Source organism: Mastigoproctus giganteus, unplaced genomic scaffold (genome assembly GCF_048544385.1).
Source record: "Mastigoproctus giganteus isolate SK-2022 unplaced genomic scaffold, ASM4854438v1 scaffold_16, whole genome shotgun sequence".
Classification (NCBI taxonomy): Eukaryota; Metazoa; Arthropoda; class Arachnida; order Uropygi; family Thelyphonidae; genus Mastigoproctus; species Mastigoproctus giganteus.
In genome coordinates, this window is record NW_028328293.1 from 1,558,559 (window position 1) to 1,578,296 (window position 19,738).

General features: G+C 37.6%; 1 protein-coding gene across 3 annotated transcripts in view; it reads left to right on the forward strand.

Annotated features, from left to right (window-relative positions):
- The window catches only part of LOC150074890 (uncharacterized), a 618,385-nt gene that overhangs the window by 170,277 nt on the left and 428,370 nt on the right, over positions 1 to 19,738 (forward strand). For all 3 annotated transcript variants that reach the window (XM_090389408.1, XM_090389412.1, XM_090389409.1), the window contains one exon: positions 10,122 to 10,192. In XM_090389408.1, the coding sequence (XP_090245534.1) occupies positions 10,122 to 10,192 (71 nt within the window). The remainder of the gene's footprint in view (positions 1 to 10,121; positions 10,193 to 19,738) is intronic.

Genomic DNA, 19,738 nt, shown 5'->3' on the forward strand with positions numbered 1-19,738 from the left:
GTAGTGTTTTCGAATTTTACCTTTTGTCCTTACGATATCACTTTTGCATTGTTTGTAGGCATATTATGGTGGAAGCGGGCGGTTCTTTCTTCTTCTAGGAAAACTGATAAAGAGCAGAATTGCTTTGCTGCAACAAGTTCAGTGAAATTGTCTGAAAAATTCAGCGAACCTAAAACTTCAAGGCAAAGAAAATTTAAAGAAAAACTTAACTTCAAGGCAAAAATATTATTTTAGTATTCATTAGAAAAGTTGATTTATTCAAATGAAACATCCCGCAAAAAGAATTTTTCCAATTTCCGGAACTGTGCGCCATCTAAGATTATCTTACATCGGGATTTAAAGAAACAGAGAAGAAAACTTGAAGCCTGATATTGATTCCCTGGTTTTTAATATTTTTTTTAGGATAAATAAAAAAATAATATAAAAAACCAAGTTTTTCAAAAATATACCTTAATTTCCGATAAAATATAAGGTGAGGCATTTTATGTTGCAGGGGTAAAGGCCACATTTTATCGGAATTAAGGTATATTTTTGAAAAACTTGCGTTTTATTTTCTTATTTTTTAAAATTATTATTTTTTATGAATAGAAATTTTTATAAATTTTTTATAAATAAAGTATGATTACGTCAAAAGATTTTTTACAAAATTACACCCTTCTAATGATATAACAAGTGGGGAAAAGGTCCGAAATCTGGGTCAGGTATAAATCCAGGTAGCCAATATATGACACGCAATGGCTGCGCATGCGCAGTGCACCGCTTGATAGATTTAGCTCAAATTTTGATAGAATGCATTTCAGCCTTCTGTCTCTATTAGAAGTGACTGAAAAAGCGATTTGATGACTGATCCAGTGACTTAATATAAGGTATATAAAAATGGTTAAAATTTTGATGTCTTTTTAAGCATTTATTGAGGATGAGGAAAGTGGGTGGTGAACCGAAAAAGGTTGGGAACCACTGGGTGTGGTTACTGACACTAGAATTGCCGGCCATTTTAATGGACCATATAAACAATACATTAAAGATCCACTAAATGAGTCACTTCAGAATACCAGTGTTGATTGATGCAATACAATATACAGTGTGATCTTTTGTTTTTTTCTTTTTTCATCCGAAGAACGTAAAATATTGTTCAGAAACAGAAATTAAGGATTGAACTATATTTAGCAGTGTTGGGAAATTCGTGTCACAACATGCTCAGTGTCGTCCGTGCGTCGCAGTTGGAGTGTGAAGTTGCGAATAAAGAACGTTCCCCAACGTTTCCTCTGACGCAGAAAAAATTCGTGTTCAATCGCTTTCTTCAGCAAAGGAATGGTTCGTTGATTTTAATCTGCTGACACTGGAGACTACACCAGTCCTTTGCCATACACCTCTGGATAGCGGTTAGAAACCACTAAAAATGGTATGCCGTTTTTGTGAAAAAATCTCATCCCTCAACTCCAGGACAGTAGGGATGCCACCAACAAAATCTCCACACCTTTTCTGTACAGGGTAATGTTCGTACGAAACATTCAAGACTTGCGAAACTGCAAAGAAAAGAATTCACTCGCATTTTTATTACAATGTAATGAATTGGGTATCGAAGACAATGGCTGAATAGAAGGGCAAAATGCCCTCACCCGTTAAATTTTTAAATCTGCTCTTAAAAGTCGATTAGTTTGAGAGAGAGAGGTGGGGGCCGGGCGTACAAGGCGCAGTTTGTTACTGCAGCATTCGTTCTTTCTACGAATCATGAACAGACTTTTCCTGCAAATGTAAAGGAATTCGTTCGTAATTAATGAAGATTCTGAGAGTCAGGGTATGCTAAACATCAATTTACAATTAATAGTTAAAATTAATTTATAATTGATAGCTAAAAGCCAAGCAATTGTAACAAAATATTTTAGAGTTAGGTTGTTTACAATAATCACGAAATGCTATGATAAGGAATTTTTCAAAATTTGTGACCTCAGAATTTCCGTCTTCGATGGCCCCCTCAGGTATCCGGTAATCTTAGGAAAGGGGGGAAGCCCGCTCGACAGTAAAATGTTTGCATACATAATGTCAGTAAATGTCGGGATCTTATTAGTCGAAGAAGGGGTGTACTGGTTGCAAAATCTTGAAGAAAGGCTCTGGACGAAAAGACCTGGATTTCAGATTTTTTTTTGTTAAACACGACTTCAATTCTATTTTACGTTGCCCAGTATATTGCAGGTTGAGAAGACCATGCAGGAAATCGATTGCAACAAGTATCAGAAAAGAAATTCGCCTGGAAAAAACAAACAAACAAAAAGTACACGAGGCTGTGCATTATAAGAGTGCCGCAAGACACTCTTTTAATACACAGCCTCGTGTACTTCTTGTAACCACAAGGAAAGTCCTCTGGAAGCAGTGATTGCAGTTTCTTCCAGAGAATTCTGTGGTAATTGTGCCATTGTACGTGGAATCAGATACGTGCCATTCTAGCAGGGTTGGGGTCGGGATCAAATGCAGTGAAAATAAAAAAAAAAAAGATAAATTTTTGGCTGTTTTCCCAAATGAGATGAAAGAGAAAGAATTCCTAAATCAAAATAAATGAACACTTTTGAGCAAACAACGACACAGAAAAATATCGTAACTAATCATAATTGATGGTTACAGCTTCTAACAGCGCAGCTGGAAAGTAACGATTTTATGTGGTGCCTTGCCGTGTTGGACAAATGGTACGCTGTTGTTGTTCCCTTATTGCTTTGCTGGCTGCGGTTGAAAATTGTGTTAACCGTTCCTTTTTGGCCATTTCTCGTGAAGCAAATATTGTAAAAGCGCTTACTGCGACTGATTAAAAAAAGAATTCGGATTTCTGGATCAATACAACGAAGCAACTGTTCGCACTATTTCCGATTGCATTCGGAAATTTGGAATCTTCTAATCCAGACAGGTTTTACGTGGAAACGAGCAGTTCTGCTGGAAGAGCCAAAAGCAACTGCGGATATTTTTCGATAATGAGAAAATCTTGGAGGGACCAAGTTGCAAATAATTTAATTTTCCGCTCAGATGGAGACAATTCTGGTGGATTAAAGCAGTTTGTAGTGGTTGATGTAAGATCCGCCGATTTCAGCGAGTGGGCGTATTTAGCATCGCAGAGGCGAACTTCAAATGGAATCGAGCTGCTACTGCGGCCGTACGTTTGAGGAAGTTAAGGGATGCTGATGTTAGTCGTTGTGCGTGCTCGGAAATAGGCATATCTCAGCCGCGCACCTTAAGGCATTGTGAAGATTTTTATTTGTTTGAGAAAGTAAATTTATCATATTCTGGCCGAGTCAGTAGTCGGGGAGTCTGACAGCGCGCTATTCTGTCAGGTGTCTTCGGCTGCTTAGCTCAGATAAACCGGTTCTCCGGAAAGACCCGTAATGTATTATCTAGTGACTCGCCTCTCCAACAAGCCGCCGCACGGAGGGGAAGCTGAGAGAAGAGCAGATTGTCCCACAACTGCGATCGATGTAGCAACCGCTCGGGTGACGACATATTTATGTGATTAGTTTTCCTCGACTTTTTCACGCGTCTGACGTGGGCTGTAACTGTGGCGTTCAACTGATGCCGCTTCTCGTCGAGGGTTAATATTCTTGGCGGGAAATTAACGAGGACGTTAACTCTGGTTGGTCGGCCGGTCGAAGATGGCAACTGATTCGAGACGACGAATTGTTTGCAGCGAATTGAATGGTGCTTTTGTTGGCTCCTCCAAGTACGAGATGGATTATCTTTCTTTCCGTGATGGATGAACACAAGGAGAGGGCCGCAAAGAAAGAGCAATGATTTCCCTAAGTTCTTCAATAATGGTAGTAACAAGAGACCTTCCTTGTGCTCGCGGTGTAATCAATATGGAAGCTATTTTCTCTTCCAGCAAGCACGAACATACACCACGAGACGTGTGTATGTGTGTTCTTTATCATCGACTATTTAAAGCTGTTTCATGCCAGAAGTGTTACCACACGAGTACATTCGGTGAGTTGTTCACGTCCAAACTTGAGTGTTGGTTTATCCAGAGCGTAAGCATCTTCTCGGAAATGTTAAAAAATCGAAAAAAAAAAAAGGGAGGGTGGTGAAATCGCATAAATAAAAGCACTTTCTTCCTCAATACGTTTATGAGCTAATGTCGATCTCTTCGTAATTACCCACGATTCATTATGTAGAAGTATTTTAATTAACGAAATGTATAAAAATGGCTGAGATTTAACGATAAAGCAAGATGAATGGGGCAATCTAAATTATTGCTCTTATCTGTAAAATAAATAATACGTTTATATTCCGGGACGACCACACGGTCAGAGGAGCTTTACTAGATAGAGAGCATACAAGAAACGGCACCGTATTTAACAGTCACGCAAGCTTGAAGCATACCCTCGGCATGACCATTATGTTAATAAACTGATAATAATTATGCTACCGAAGCGTGAATATACATCGTGAAATAGAAAACTTCTAACAGACTAATAAATTAAAAATACCATTCAGGCAATCATTCGCGTAGTGTTATTTGAACAAGCCGTTTATGTATTTAGTAATACCTCGAAGTCGATTTCCATCTTATTCAGTACTTTTTAAAGGGGGAAGAGGCTTACTACTATGTCTTGGTACCTGCCAACCAATCGCAGTGGCCCACTTTCGCGTTAACGAAGTACCACAAGATGAATGATATCCAGATGAATGCAAAGTGTGGTGTGTTTTGAAAATTAACAACATTAGGTACCATCAGACCTCGACAAATTTGTTCAAGATCTAATCCGCCAGCTGATGGGGAGAGAACGACATATTAAAAAAAAAAAAAAAAAAAAAAAGGGCTCTGGAGCAGCCATTAAGCAGTGAACTTGAGTTACTTAATGGAGCGAAACCACTACTCTTTATTAGCTTTAAATTCATACAATGGCAACTCCTAACGCAGCCGATATCAATCAGACTCATGCTGTAGTATTGGAAGCTCCATTTATAATTAAATTCTGGGGGAAAAATTAAAAAGCTTTTAAATTTATTTATGCGATTAACTTTTACCTGCACGTAGGATAAATAATATATTAATACTAGCTGACGTAGGCAATAAATCAAAACGCATAAGAGATGAAAAAAACTACCGCGTGACTGATTACGATGCTGTTTCTTGTATTCTGTCTTGTAAACTCCTCTGACTGTGTGCTCGTTCCGAAGTATAAAAAGATATCTCTATCTACCAAGTAACTCCCGAAAGGTTATGTCTTGTAGGATTGACAGAACTGTCAATCCTGCAAGACACAGACCACAGAAATGGTAACACAAAGAACTGGTATTTCACATTCACTGAACTGACCTATACAATACCAGTCGCCAAGTTGGATTTCTTCGTCTTAGTGATTCTGGTATGGTAAATGATAATTCTTTCTTCAAAAAGGTAACCTTTCTTGTGCCGGCTTTTCTTCGCAGACTATTTTCTTTTGGAAACGATTCCCAACTTCTCTTAGTGCTTGTTGAGAAGTTGATCATCCCCGTTTATCTAAACAATCAATTCAAGCAGTAGTCCACAGTACTTCTTTGGACTACTGCCAATCTGAACTGCATTTAAACATCCAGTAGGTAGAGTAAGTTTAAACGTGCAATGAGCACAGTAAGGGAGTTGGACAAACTGCGACATGTTTTGTGTTAATGCCCGAACTGCAACATGTTCATGGCGAGTTTGGTCTAGAGAGCATTTTAAGCCGAACTGCTCTAGCGGGAAAGATTATTGAGATTGAATACTGACCAATTATTTTTGGTAATGAAAATACGTGTGGAGGCGTCAAGTTCCTTCGAAATTGTCATCTCTCCTTTTCCTAACAAAAGCATATTACCTTTTAAATTGGTCCCTTATCTGTTGGCATTCCTACATTCCACAGATGATTGCTATTTCCCAGCCTGTGGATACCAAATTTGTTACAAGGCCAGTTTGCACTGCATGCGCCGAATATATCGGTTTAGAAACAAGAATTGAATTGAAACAGAATGTATGTATGTACATACGTACTTCGGTGGCCCCTAGGCATAAGTCCAAATCCACCTAGTATCCTTTCTAGTGTTATTCGACGCCTGGGCAACTGCTACCCGTCCCTAAGTACACGGAATCGGCCCCAGGTCTACCCATTTGTCTGTGCTTGTGCTACCGCACCAAAATACCTCACCCACCAGTAGAAGTGCTAGACCGGTGAGTGCCAACATCCCGCTCCCAGGTTGCCCACGCCCGAGAGCCAGCAAAAAAAAAAAAATAAAAATAAAAAAATTAAAAAATAATAACAAATGAAAAAAATAAATTAAAAATATATAATAAAAATAAATTAAAAATATATAATAAAAATAAAATAAAAAATTAAAAAATTAAAAAAAAAACCACTCCATCCCCTCAATAAAAAAAAAACAAAATGGGGAGGAGAAAAAAAGAAAATAATAATAATAAAAATATTCAGCCCAGCCGTGTCGCAAGTACAGGACAGAGTAAACGGGGAAAAAAAAAAAAAAAAAAAGTACATAACCCCCACCATAATCAATTTGGCTAGAATCGCGCACTGAGTAAGTGCTACAGTGCCTGCGGGGGAAAACATAGAGGACGCCAGGTCCGCGGAGGGGGGGGGGGGACAAAAAAACATTGCACAGTGAGAATTTATTTAATCAATAAAAGTCCAAACCGAAAGCTGCCTTCTTTTTAAAAATACTAATTTTGCAAATTTGTGAAAGGCAGTACAATTTTTAACATTAATTATATAACTACTGTAAATTCATTTCCACCGAGTAACTCGCCAATTTCATTTTTTAATCGAGTTCAGTAATCTAAGTACAGCCAAACAGAATGTGACACCACGTCTCTTCTACGCCACACAAACAATTGGGATCAGTTTTCAAACCAAAATAATGCAATTTACTATTAAGGAACCATGTCCTGTTATTAGATGATATTAGGTAAGATGTTTCCATGCTTGGAAAAACCATTTGTTTAACTTACAGTTACTAGCAAAAAAAAAACATTTGGAATGAATAATCGAGTAACTACTCCTGTCACACTTTCAGACCATCTAATTTGCCATAACTCCATTTTTTGGATTTTTTTTTTTTATATTCGTTTTCTCTCAATCTTAGGATCAGCATCAATATTATAAGTAATATTCATACAAGAAAACTGATTGTTTTTCCTAATGATAACAAAAAACTCTAAATAATAAATAAATTTAATGGCATATGTCCTGTAATTACTGTACTTGCAGGGTATCGGTTGATACGGTTTTGATTACTTTCTGGATTGCCAACAGCATTGTTCTCTGCATGGAGTACAGTTTAGCCCTAAACTTAATCTCAGTAGCACATGTAACTAATACAGATGAAACATAAGTCGCTATTGGGAAAAAAAACTACTTTATAATACAAATTCAAAACCGGTCTGCGCAGCCCCCATTCAGCTCTAGAAACTCGAATTATAGCTGCACTATACTTCTTTACTTTATTCGTTATATAATTCAAATGTGGAATAAAAGTAATTCTAGAGTCCAAAAATATTATTTGCATTACTAAAGATACTTGTTTCCCATTTAATAACACTTTAGGAAAACGATTACAATCCAATTTACCTTTCATTAGCATCATAACCGTTTTAGTTGTTGAAATTGTTAATTTATTTGCATTAGTCCAAAATACCAAGCTCTGAACCACCATTTCAACCCTGTCCTCAACAGCTTTCCTAGATTTGCCTGGCACTTAATACCAGATCATCTGCAAAAGCAATTTTATGACAATTAACTAATCTTAAATGCAGCTACTGATTCAAAACCAAATTCCAGAACAGAGGGCCCAACACGGAACCCTGTGGACACTCCGGTCACTATTTTCTTATATGATAAATGCTGTGACCTTATTACCACCTGTCTAGAACTTAAATAACTGACTACTACTTGATATAAATTACCAGGACAATGCAGCTTTCTTAATCAGTGAAGAATGCTCTCATACCAAACGGTGTCAAAAGCACGTTCAAAATCTACGAACAAAGCTAGCACATATTTACTGTCCGAATTATTAACATCCCTGTTAAGTCATTTATGGCATCCTCGGTGGACTTAGCCTTCCTGAATCCATACCGAAATGACATTTCAAATTGCCTTTCTACCATCAAATCATTTAAGCGTAAAATAATTAGCCTTTCAAAAAATTTTCTGAAGTTTGATAATAATGAAATTGGTCTAAAACTTCGGAGACTTGTTAATTCCTTTCCTGGTTTTCGAAGGCGATTCATATTTATAGCAAATCTTGAGAAACTTCTATCAAGAATTGTGACTGAAGACGAAGCACAGGTTTGCCACTCTGGTAACGCAGCATAGGAGCCTATTCAACGGAAATACAATGGGTCGTCCCTCCAGAAAAATTTCATAGGTACTTGAAGATCATTGGCACTTGCGGTGGAGTGGTGAAGGAATTGTTTTCATGGCTGGAATGAAATTGTTATTTGTTAAAGAAATACGGAGAAGAACCAAAGAGCGTCCCTCTCCCCCATTCCCCATCCAATAGCGGCTTTTAAGATGTACTTTGAGAATATGCAGCTACGAAGAAATTTTAAATAGCGTATTTACCCAGTTTGATCTGATTCGTAGTGAGATCCAGTTGTATTGTAATGTGAAGAAGCATCTGTATAAGTACTGTTCTTCAAGTCTTTATGTGCAAAGTGCTTTCCATCCGATTGAAGGCCAAGTCTTAGATTTATTTGGCAGGGTTTTTATCAGTCTTAAAGAAACGAAATAAGTACGTTGAGTTGAAAGGCTGGGAGAATTTTACATTATAAAGGAAAATTGTATGTGTAGATTAAATGACAACTAAGCGCACTGTGTGAATATCTTTTAAAATGTATTTATCATAGTGTTACCCTATCGATCTAAGCTTAAAATATTAGCAACATTTAAAGTTCTACTGAACCCTGTCTTCAGGTGAGATTAAAGTTCAGGGTTCTGCTGAAAACCGTTTTCAGGCCCCTTTAAAGGAGGAGATATTCGCTTCTATGGCTGCTTGCACTGCAACAACCTGAACTATCAGGTAGTTCCAGTTACTATGTGAGTACATCTCCTTTAAAGGCCCTGAAGACGATGTTAAGTAGAACTGTGAAACGTTGCCAATATTTTACGTGTAAATTTGATGGGGGTAACATCATGTAAATTCATGTGGTATACAGTGTTCTTAGTAGTCATCCAATCTATAAGTATGAACAACCATGGATCGTCCCCTTTCCACATAATTAGAAAATTGTGCATATATGATCAGATAATTTTTCTGTATTTATAGGAAAATAACAAGAATTGTCACAATCAAGTCCAAATGATACTGCTGTGCTCGTAAATAGATATAAACATGACTTTAATAAATGCTGATTATCTGGTTGCTCATCAAATAATTATAAAAATACGTCTTACTGAAGTTACCACTTGCTGAGGAGGAAATCCTGAGAAATGAGAACTATTTTTTTTAGGGGGATAAAGATTTAGCCGAAGTGCAGCTTTGTAAATTCCTTTTCTAGATGTTTCCGTCATTTTTAATACACGTTAAATTTTAACCACGATGAAGCTAATTATGATTTTAAATATTTGGTCATGAATTGCATCGATTTCCTCATGAGTTTGAGATTTCACTGCATCGTTGAGAAAATTCCTCTGAAAATTTCTTTTGTATAACGATACGAAATTAATCAGATTTTATTTATATTGGTTTGTGCTTTGGATTCAGTAGTAAAAACATATTTTTGAAATGAACCGCGTTATTAATTTTCAAAACACTTTTTTGAAAATGTCAGTTTAGCGCGAGTGCAGTGTTAGATTTTTATCCATCTCTTAGAATAGAAATTTCTGTTCACGTAAAATTGCAGGAAAAAGTTGAAATGAAAGAGAGACAGATTTCGGCTGGGAGGGTTAAATATATGATTAATGCGTCGCCTGTCTCTTATCTTTATTCTATTTGATGTTTTAAAGGCAAGAGGTTAGAACTGTGTTATTAATCGTTCTACACTTGCCTTTGTGATTAGAGCATATTTCACCCACACCTACACAGAAGTGCGGTTTTTTTAATGGAATCTGATGTGGGTTACTAACCAGTTTAACACTGGCGTTTTTGTTTAATTATTTGTGTATTTTTTTTAGATGCAGTGTATGTGGACAGCCAGAGGCCTGACCAACCTTACTACATCTGCGCAATCCATGAGTTTCGCAAGGTAAGCGTATTCTGTAACCTTAATTGTTTTTTCTGGTTGATTGATGATTGGGTGTTCCTTCCTCCCAATTAGGTCACTATAATTTCATCTCCCACCATCTTTTTTCGCTCATTCTTATTGATTTATACTGACTTTGTCCTATATGTGTAGATATACTTCAAGGATTTTTACAGGTGCCCGAGAGAAATGATGTGGAGCCTTTACTTCCGTTCTCGGATGAGAATAAATTAGAACCACCAATTGGTTTTAATGGATAACATTATGCGTAGTTACTTTGCATAGCTGAACATTTTCGTTTATTTGACAGATATGTTTCTTGACCTTTTTATTACTATTATCATCGTCCACTGGATATGGTCCATGTCTGTTGAGCGTAATTTCAGATTTGTTTTTATAGCAGATTTTCTTTAATCTACTTTTTGTCAGGATAAAGTTGCGAACGATGTCTGCACTGTTTCAAAAAAGCATCTCATCTATCCTAACTCTATATTAAATTATTACAGTCATCGATTCGTCCAAAAAGTAAGAGCTAAAGCGATACGTGTCTTCATGGGTACGCCAGATCAAAAGTACTCTGCTATTTCAGACTAGTGGAGTTGCAGTTTACATTTTTCAGTTCTAAGGACCTGCAGAAAGGAAGCCAAGGACCGGCACTGATCCCCAGTCCAGTATTGTGATGTACTAGGTGAAAAGCCCAAATACTGAGGTGTATTTGGGCTTTTCACTAAGAGAATACAATTACGCAGTGTCTCAGAAAATTAACGACTTCTGCAATTTCTATGAACTTTCAATTTTTCGAAGTACACAAAAGAGTGTTTGTTATTCTTTTGAATGAGTCGTTCACTTCGAGCAGTTATTATGATGTATGACTACCCTCGTTCACGATGCATTTGTCATTGCATCACAACATAATTTGGCATTATTGTACATACATTTGTATGATTCAGTCTTCTGCCCCTTACAAATTTGAAAAATTAAACGGATATCACTGTCTTTAGTTGCGATTTCAATATCGAAATGTTTTCTGTTAAATATATGACTCGTTGTTCATTTTGACAATTTATTTAGGCATCTGTTTTGCTTTCGAATGTAAAATAACTTCAAAGCGAAGTGTTCACGTAAATGCGATGATTATTTAAAATGAATCAGTCTGTGGCCTCGTGGCAAACTCATCTCGAACAGCACAGAGCAATAAGATACTTTATGGTTAACAGAGCATAGGTGTCGTAATAAAATCAAGAAGCAATGAATGAACAGCGACTCTTTGCTAAATAACTAGGTGTTTGTGGTAATAATATTCTGAGGTATTTGTTGTTGTGGCTTGTCTTGTTTGGTTGTAAATTGTTGTCCAGTAACACATAATGGACACAGCTTTATTAATTAATGATGATTCTTTTATTTTCACTATTAAGTACGAGTATTAACGCGTAGTAATTCCTTATTATATTAATTTAAAAAGTCCCCGAGACAGCAATGTGATGGACGGAATTAGGCCCACATTAAAATTATTATTAAAGGATAAAGGTACTCAATGCAAAATAAGGAGAAAAGATAACGTAGCATTTTCACATAATAACGGTTTTTTTTTTTATTTTTATTCTCTCTATTTACCTTTCTTTGCGTTAATAACAAATCCCAAAGAAAACTTTGTTGAAAGGTAATATTTCGGAGCTGCTTGATATCCTTTGAGTGATGTTCAAGTATGCGGTTTTCTATAGTGAAGCTAGATGAAAAGTTCCTTGTTTGGATTAAGGGATTTCTTTGTCAGCTTCCTATACGTTTCATTTCAGGGTGCTATAATTATAAAATTCAATGAAAATTTGATAATTTTTGTCAAAGGAAACTGCCTGAAATGATGAGTCATCAACGGGTATGAGATGATCAATTAGTCTAATACGCTAACTGAAAAAAGCGTAGGAATTTCTGTAATAGAATTGTAATGGCATTAGTAAATGCAGCACGATCACCAAGAGTTGTCTCGTGGTGATCTTGCTCTGTTAGAGCGTGAAATTTTGCTTTGATTTCATAGTGCAATTATTGAGGTAAATTCATTTAGCCAAGCCTTCTTCCATGTGTTAAGTCATCGGTCACTGGACTGTGGTTTGGAAAGACTAGTTAAATTTCAAGAATCATTGCTGATTAATAGGACGTTTCCGATCCCGTGCTCGTAATGATTTATTTTATCTATTTATTTGTTGATCAACGCTCCTGAAGTTTGTCGCAACAGTTTGAATCGCCTTGCAAATGTATTTTGGCTGGCAATTTCTCATCGCTTGTTATGTTTTTAGAAAGCGGCATTCTAATGTTTCACAGAGCATCAGGACACCGACGAAGTTTAATTTTATTTGCGCGCCACCGGGGGACAGGGCGACAGCATCCAGTCGGTTTCCAGACAATATAAATCACATTACTTGCGAAGAAATTTTTATAGATGGAACTTGTAGAATATAGAGAAAAGAGCCGTCCCTTTTTATACTCCCCATTTCTCTTTCTTCGCGTTATTCCAGTTTAGTGGAATAAATTACAGCTGCTCTACTTCGGTACTTGGACTTCTCCGTCCACCTCTGATTTAAAACAGACATCTCTCAGTTCTGTTCGCCTCGCATTGATCTCCTTTCATCTCTTCCCATTGTTCGCGCGCACTCCTCAGTGTGTGCGTGCGTGTGGCATTTCCGCACCGGCATTACTCGCTCGACACCACACACACGCACACACACACACCCTTGGCTGCTTCATGACGTAAGTGGTTTCATGTTTTCGAAACATTTTCTTCGGAATTATTCACTCGCATTTGAGTTAAAAGGTGACGGTATGATTCTAATCAAAGTGCGAAATCGATCAGTTTGCCCTGGTGGGGGGAGCCGGCGCAATTCATTTCGACTCGCTGAAAGCGCCTCCTTTTTCTCGTTGTCGTAAGAGCTTTGTCCTCGGCTTTGCGTTATTTACACTGGAGGCTTTGCGGATATAACTTAGTGATTTCTGTGTAGTCGGAGCCGAAGTCTTGCGCCTCCGGTGGGTTCGCCGTCGGTCTGATTAAAAATGTTTATTTTTACTTCGCTCGCGAGACGCTTCCCGCAAGAATCGAAACTGAAATTCGGCGAGAATAAATGAATTGTTCCATTGACTGAGGGAACAACTTCGCCATTTTATTCTGACGGCCGCACAAAAGTAACGGCGACTACGAAACTTTGCATCCGCAGTATTCGTTATTGGCGGCGGGTTTTTAAACGGACTTAGTTTTTGTGAAGGCAGCATGAGGATTCTTTACCCAACAATTCGAATATATCTACTTCACCTCGTTTATTATGTGTGCATCCAGATCACATTGGTGCGAGATACGACCATGGACTAACGAGGCTAATTTACAATCAGGGGCGTCCAAACTTTTTTCTTTTTTTTTTTTGTTAGCTAGGAGCTAAAACATTTAAATGCTGAAGGCCCGAAATAACAGTCCAGTACCACTAATGACACTTTTTTATTTTTATTTTTTTCAAAATAGAATTTAATTTTTCTCAAAATTTACAGTTGTAATTTTTTTGCATTTTGATAATTACAGTAAATATAAAAATAAATAAATTCTGTAGGGGGTACATAATGTGTCCTGCCACCTGCATATTTAAGGTGTTTTACATTTAAGTCATCGACAGGTGTTAAAAACGTTTTAATTCTGAGATATTAATAAAATTCATGGATAATAATATAACAATGTTTTTATTTGATTAATAATAATTACATATCGGTTACTGAAAGTATTGGTCTGTGATCACTAAAGTAGGATGTAAAAATTTTACATTGAAGAGTTCACGACTAAATACACCATCTGTAGTTGTTCCATTACGTGTAGTATTTATCGAAAGATCTGATGACGTGTCCAAGTTGAAGAATGTTTTCATAAATGTGCACAACTCTTTTCCAGCCTCGCAGTTTAATTGTAAAGAAAAAAATTCATTCAATCTGAAAACACCAGGTGACTTGAAACCAGATGCGTTTTCGAATTAACGCATTTCCCAGGTTTCCGAAAGTTTTTTTTTTTTTTTTTTTTTTTTTTTTGTATCTTAAAACCGTTAATATTTCAGTTTCTAAATTCCTTAACCTTCCAACGATATGCTGTACGTCCACATTACCCGTTTATTACGTGAGAAAATTTCCTCGATAACATGTTCCTATTTTCCACTATCCTGGAAAAACTACTGCAATTTTCAGACGTTTGAAAGTTTTTCCTCTAGTATAGAGCTAAGACGAAGCTCGGTGCAAATTTTCATTAAATTTGGTCCAGTAGAAGATAAATTAAACTGGAATAAATTTTCGCGTGACTGCTTTTCGTTACAAAATTTTTGAATATCGCCAGTAAAAACGTTTAACGTCAAAATCCAATTACACCACATTAATAGATTTTTATTATATGATTAAATGCTGAAGAAGGTACATAAATATCATGGGGGAGCAATACAGAAAAAAAAAAATGAATGTTACTTAACAGATATTCTTACAAGTCAGTGTGAAACTGTTTCATGAAACGATAGGTTTAAACTCGCGTGACGCGTCACACCCCATATATACGTTGATTCTTGTGGCGGTGCAAGCATCAATACCCTGCACACCGATGCAAGTTTCAACTTGTACGGAATTTGATGCAAGTCAGAGTCGAAGTTGGATTCTGCATCCCTTCTCAGACGGTGTTCCATGAAACAGAGAATCGGAAACGTGAATCAGTATGGACAAGAGCCGCTTCGTGAGGAATCACGGGGTGGAGACAGCGCGTGGTTATCACGCGCTCACTCGTCGGAGGCTAATTACACTTTGGAATTAATGGTACCCAGTAAGATATTGGCTCAATTTGAATGAAAGATTAAAATTTCAATCTACTATTTGTCAAAATAAAGCTAAATTCCTTCTAAACCCATGCCGTTGTTTTTGGCCATATACCACGCTTTTCGTTGGTGTGAAAAGCAATACCGACTTTGATGCTGGAGTCGCGATTCATGCAGTAACGCCGCGCATCGCCGCAGGAATCTATGCTTATGGAGAAGCCTCTTTAGGGCTGCTGAATATGAAAGAATGGCCGCAGCAACTCTCTTCAAATGCATTTCATAATGTTGGTTTGTGGTATTTAGCTTGTTGCAGTCTGCCTGGAAACATTCTCTCCCCCTCAAACTTCCCTTCCACATACATATATATGCAATCTGGCCTAGAATACTTGCAATTTACTCGACACTATATATGACGCATAATCACCTTTCATTTAGTGCGCTCACCTCCAGCCTTTATGGAGTATACATCAACGAAATTTATCTGCTTAAAAGTAGCCACCTTGTGAACAGGGCTCGAATTTGCTGGACGCTGTTCTAGTTGATAAGCCTACTTTTTAAAATAAAGCGAAGAAGCGTTCCAGAGGTAAAACTTGAGAAAAAAAGAAAAGATTTTTTCCAAAAATTTCGAGATGCGCACTCCCGATCATAGATTCACATTCGTAATTGACTTAGTCACATATCAGCTTTCCAGTTCGAGCACAGTCCGAAATGGATGCTCACTGTCAAAAAGGTTTCTGGATTTTTTTTTTTTTTTTTTTGAAGGAGATCTGAAATGCCGTTAATGTGCTGCAAAGTGTGTTTCCTTTCACCGAATGTTTCTACTTCCCTTCAAGAGACGCAAATGTGGAGAAATGAAGCTGATGATTTTTCTGTGATCTCTTTTTCTTAGAACTAAAAAGTATCTCGCTCAATCGCGAAGGATTTCAGTTTTGTTTTATGTTTTGAGTCATGGAATCAACTTTTGAAAAAAAACATTTCCCTTTCTTCAAAAGAACTGCCACTTTACTTCGCTGCAGTTAATTTAGCAATAAACAATCTCTCACTTCTTTGAATTTCCAGTTTTTATCCCCATTTTGTCTAATTTTTTTCATTTTTACTATTTTTGTTGTTGTTTCTCAGTTAATTCCCCGCAAACTGTAGCCCTATCGTGCTTGCAATTTCAGTAAATCACTTCGACATTGTTGTACCATCCAAATATATTTTCTATTTACTTTTAGCTGCTTTTAAGCTAATGTAATCTTCGGAATTCTCTCATCTGTTTCAGTCTTACAACTCAATGTAGAAAAAGCGAAGTTATTACGCAAATCTCAAGTTTAAATATTAAACTTCACATTGCACTATTGATTCAATGCCGTTGTATCGAACCAGAGATGACGAATGGTTTTCTTTAACCATTTATTGAATCTACACAAAAATACTTTTTAAAGTAGCCTGCCGTTGTGAGATTCGTAAAAGCGATCAACTCATCTCGGTGAATGCTTTCTACAAATTATTATCCAACATTACAGTTTCTATTTATTAATAAGAATGCTCGTAAGAGCCCCCGCCGAGCCGGTAATGAATGACACCACGTTCGTGATGTACAGTTTCTTGCTCGCATCCCTTGTTATAGTAATGCTGGTGTTGCTGTTTCTTCATTACCACCTTATCAGGCCGGCCGCATGGCGGCTGTACTTAAGGATGGGAAATTACTTTTCCAGCTACATAAAAAGCTGCTCAAATGGGTTGTAAGGACAGAAAATATGGGTGTTTAGGCGACGATAAAACTTGTCGTGTGTCTTTGTGTTGTTCAAGACACGGTGTGCAGTTGGGTTTTCCTGGAGATATCAGTTAATGGGACTGCAATTGGAACAGGCGGATTTTAATCTCTCTCTCTGTCTCTGTGCGTGCGCGCCAATTACAGCAATAAAAATTACCCGCACGAGGAATTCAATGGCATTAAGGACCATCGTAAACCTGACTTGTTTAATCTTTCAAACAACACCAATACTCTTTATCCATACATGTGTTCTTGGATTTCTATTAAATTTTGGTACGGATCGTATTCTCAATCCTTACCAAAATTACTATTTTTTTCCCAAGTAACATAAATATGATCTTTATTGTAAGGTGCAAAGATACGTGCAGGTACCCAGACTTTACAAAACCCTTCACGGCAGTAAGCTAGGGGTTAACAAGCGGTAGAGATATCATCTCGCCGGAAATATAATATAGGATAAATAAATAACACACAGCAGATTGAATTTAAAAATAAAATACAATAATAATAATAATATTTACATCAAATTAAAATAATAAAATAAATTAAAATAACACAGGATAGTTTTCTTGAATTCAAGTTTCCCTGAAATTCTTGCCGAGCCAGACCAATCTCACATCAGTTGATTGTTGTGCAATACACGTGGAGATCGAGGATGAGCCGTTTATACTTTTTGTCGTCAACGATTTTGCACAGGTCGGCGTCCAAGGATTGAGCTAGATGGGGCTTCTGATAAGGGAGGAACCGATCTTTAAAATGTAACCTCGACGGAAGAGCAGGAAGCGTTGGAGCGGAGCGCTGGTTTGGGGATCCGCCAGTGCACGGTGTCCCAAATTGTTGGGCGCTGAGATTCTTCCAGCGATCATTTTGATGGTGAAGATTAGTCTTCTTTCATTCATTAAGGCTGCGAATCTGGTTAAATTCAGTGCTTTGGTCATTGGTGTTATGTGAAGTTGTGGTGGGAGATGACACTTCCAGGAAGCCCACTTCAGGAGCCAGTATTCGATGGCTTTCAATTATTGTGCTTGCGGCCGAGCCCCACAACTCTACCCCATATAGTACACCTCCGAAGATCGTTGGGCCGCAACAGGGGTCCAGCGGCTAAATGGCCATGTGGACATGTGTTTTTGTAAGGGCTGCTCCTAGAACGTGAGTTCATCTCCGTCTCGTATCTCTGTGAAGAACAGTATCACTACAAATGGGCCAGATGTGTGTGACGTAGGTTTGTGTGTATTATGTGTGTGTTCTGTTATATTCTGGCCTCTTGGGTACCCAGAAGCATCAGTCATCTGGACAGATGATTCTGGGTACACTCGTCCACACCACGGAAGGTGGGCCAGTCCAATGGAGCACGTACTGTCTCGATACGGGACTCTGAACCACCTGATGTTGCCAAAAGGTGGGCCAAATTTCTCTGGGGGCCCACTCCAGAGAGGGAAAAAATAAATAAATAAAAAAATTCCCGTGGTGCAAAAATAAATAAATAATAATTCCCCGTAGTGAAAAAGAAAATATATTAAATAAATAAAAATAACATTAAATAAAAAAATAATAATAAATAAATAAATTCCCTGTTATTAAAAAGAGAGAGAGAGAGAGCGCTGTCTGGCACCAGTGACAGCCCAGGTGTAAGAACAGAGCGCGAGTAAAAAAAAAAAAAAAAAAATGGGAGAATGGTTTTCTGTTCTGCACGGGACAGAGTGAGAAAGAAGAAAAAGTGAGCCAAGGCTGCTCCTAGTTCCAGGGCAGGCCCCGGAAACAGTGCAGAACTCAGGTTGGGGGGGGATCGCACTGAAGTAATAGTCAGTAGAAGTAGTGACTTTCAGTTGGCAGTGGCACTGTTAATGATCGGGATTTCCACGTCGGTGATTGGCGATCAGTGTCCTCTGTTTAGCAAAGGTCTGGAAGGCTTCGAGGTTGTTCTGGGTACATGGCCAGAGGAACAACGGTACACAACTACATCCACACATTTAATCTCTGGCCTTCCCAGCGAACTGGTACACCTACAATGAAAGCAACGCAGAGATGGAGGGGGGGAACCCCTGGTGCCATTTGACATCAACACACTTTATACTTATACGCTCTTATCAGATTCGCGTTATGAACATATAGCAAGTGCTGCTTGGTAACCCACCGTTTCCTGTTGAATTTAGCACAGAGTTCTTATGTGTGATGGAACCTTAATTTTTCAATCAAAGATCACACCCAGGACTTTGTGCTTTTCGTCGCAGGGGATCGAGATTCCGTCTATCGCCAGCTGAATTATGGTTGTTATGGGTTTAAGTGAGAAAACCATGATGGATGATTTTGCAGGTTTCAGGATTATAACATTCATATTATGCCCTCCCCACCCTTCTCCATTACGTAAATAGATGGGTATTATGTTTTTTTTTTTTTTTTTTCAAAATAATAAAAGAATTTGTTTTTCATTGCTACATCTCCAGTAACCATGACCCGGAACCTAAATCATTGCAGTATATAATAAGGGAAGTATATATTAATATATATTAAGGCTATGTCCTGGAATTTTATAATAACGGTATTATCATTTAAATACATTAATTTTTTTTTCAGGAGTTCTTAAAATTTCTAATTTATATTTATTAGTACCCTCGGTAAGAGGAGCGCCGTTATCGATCGATGAATGCCCCGAATTAAATGGTTCGGGGCATTCATCGAATTAAACGTTTTATTTTATAATTATCGATATCTGTTTAAAGTAGAAGAAAGCTTTAGATCATTTTGAAAATTCGGTGTTCTAAATGAAAGAGGGGTGCCACTATCAATTGGCAAATGCAATAAATTTCGCTTGTTTGGTAAATAAAAGAAAATCCAAATCGACATCTTTCGAAATTTGGCAATATAGTGAAAGAAAATGTCGGGTTGTCCCGGAATACTGTCCTTCCTGACTGCATAGTGGTTTCGCACCTGTCAACGACTGGAGAAATTTCTAAAGTCCTCTTCAATCGTGGCTGT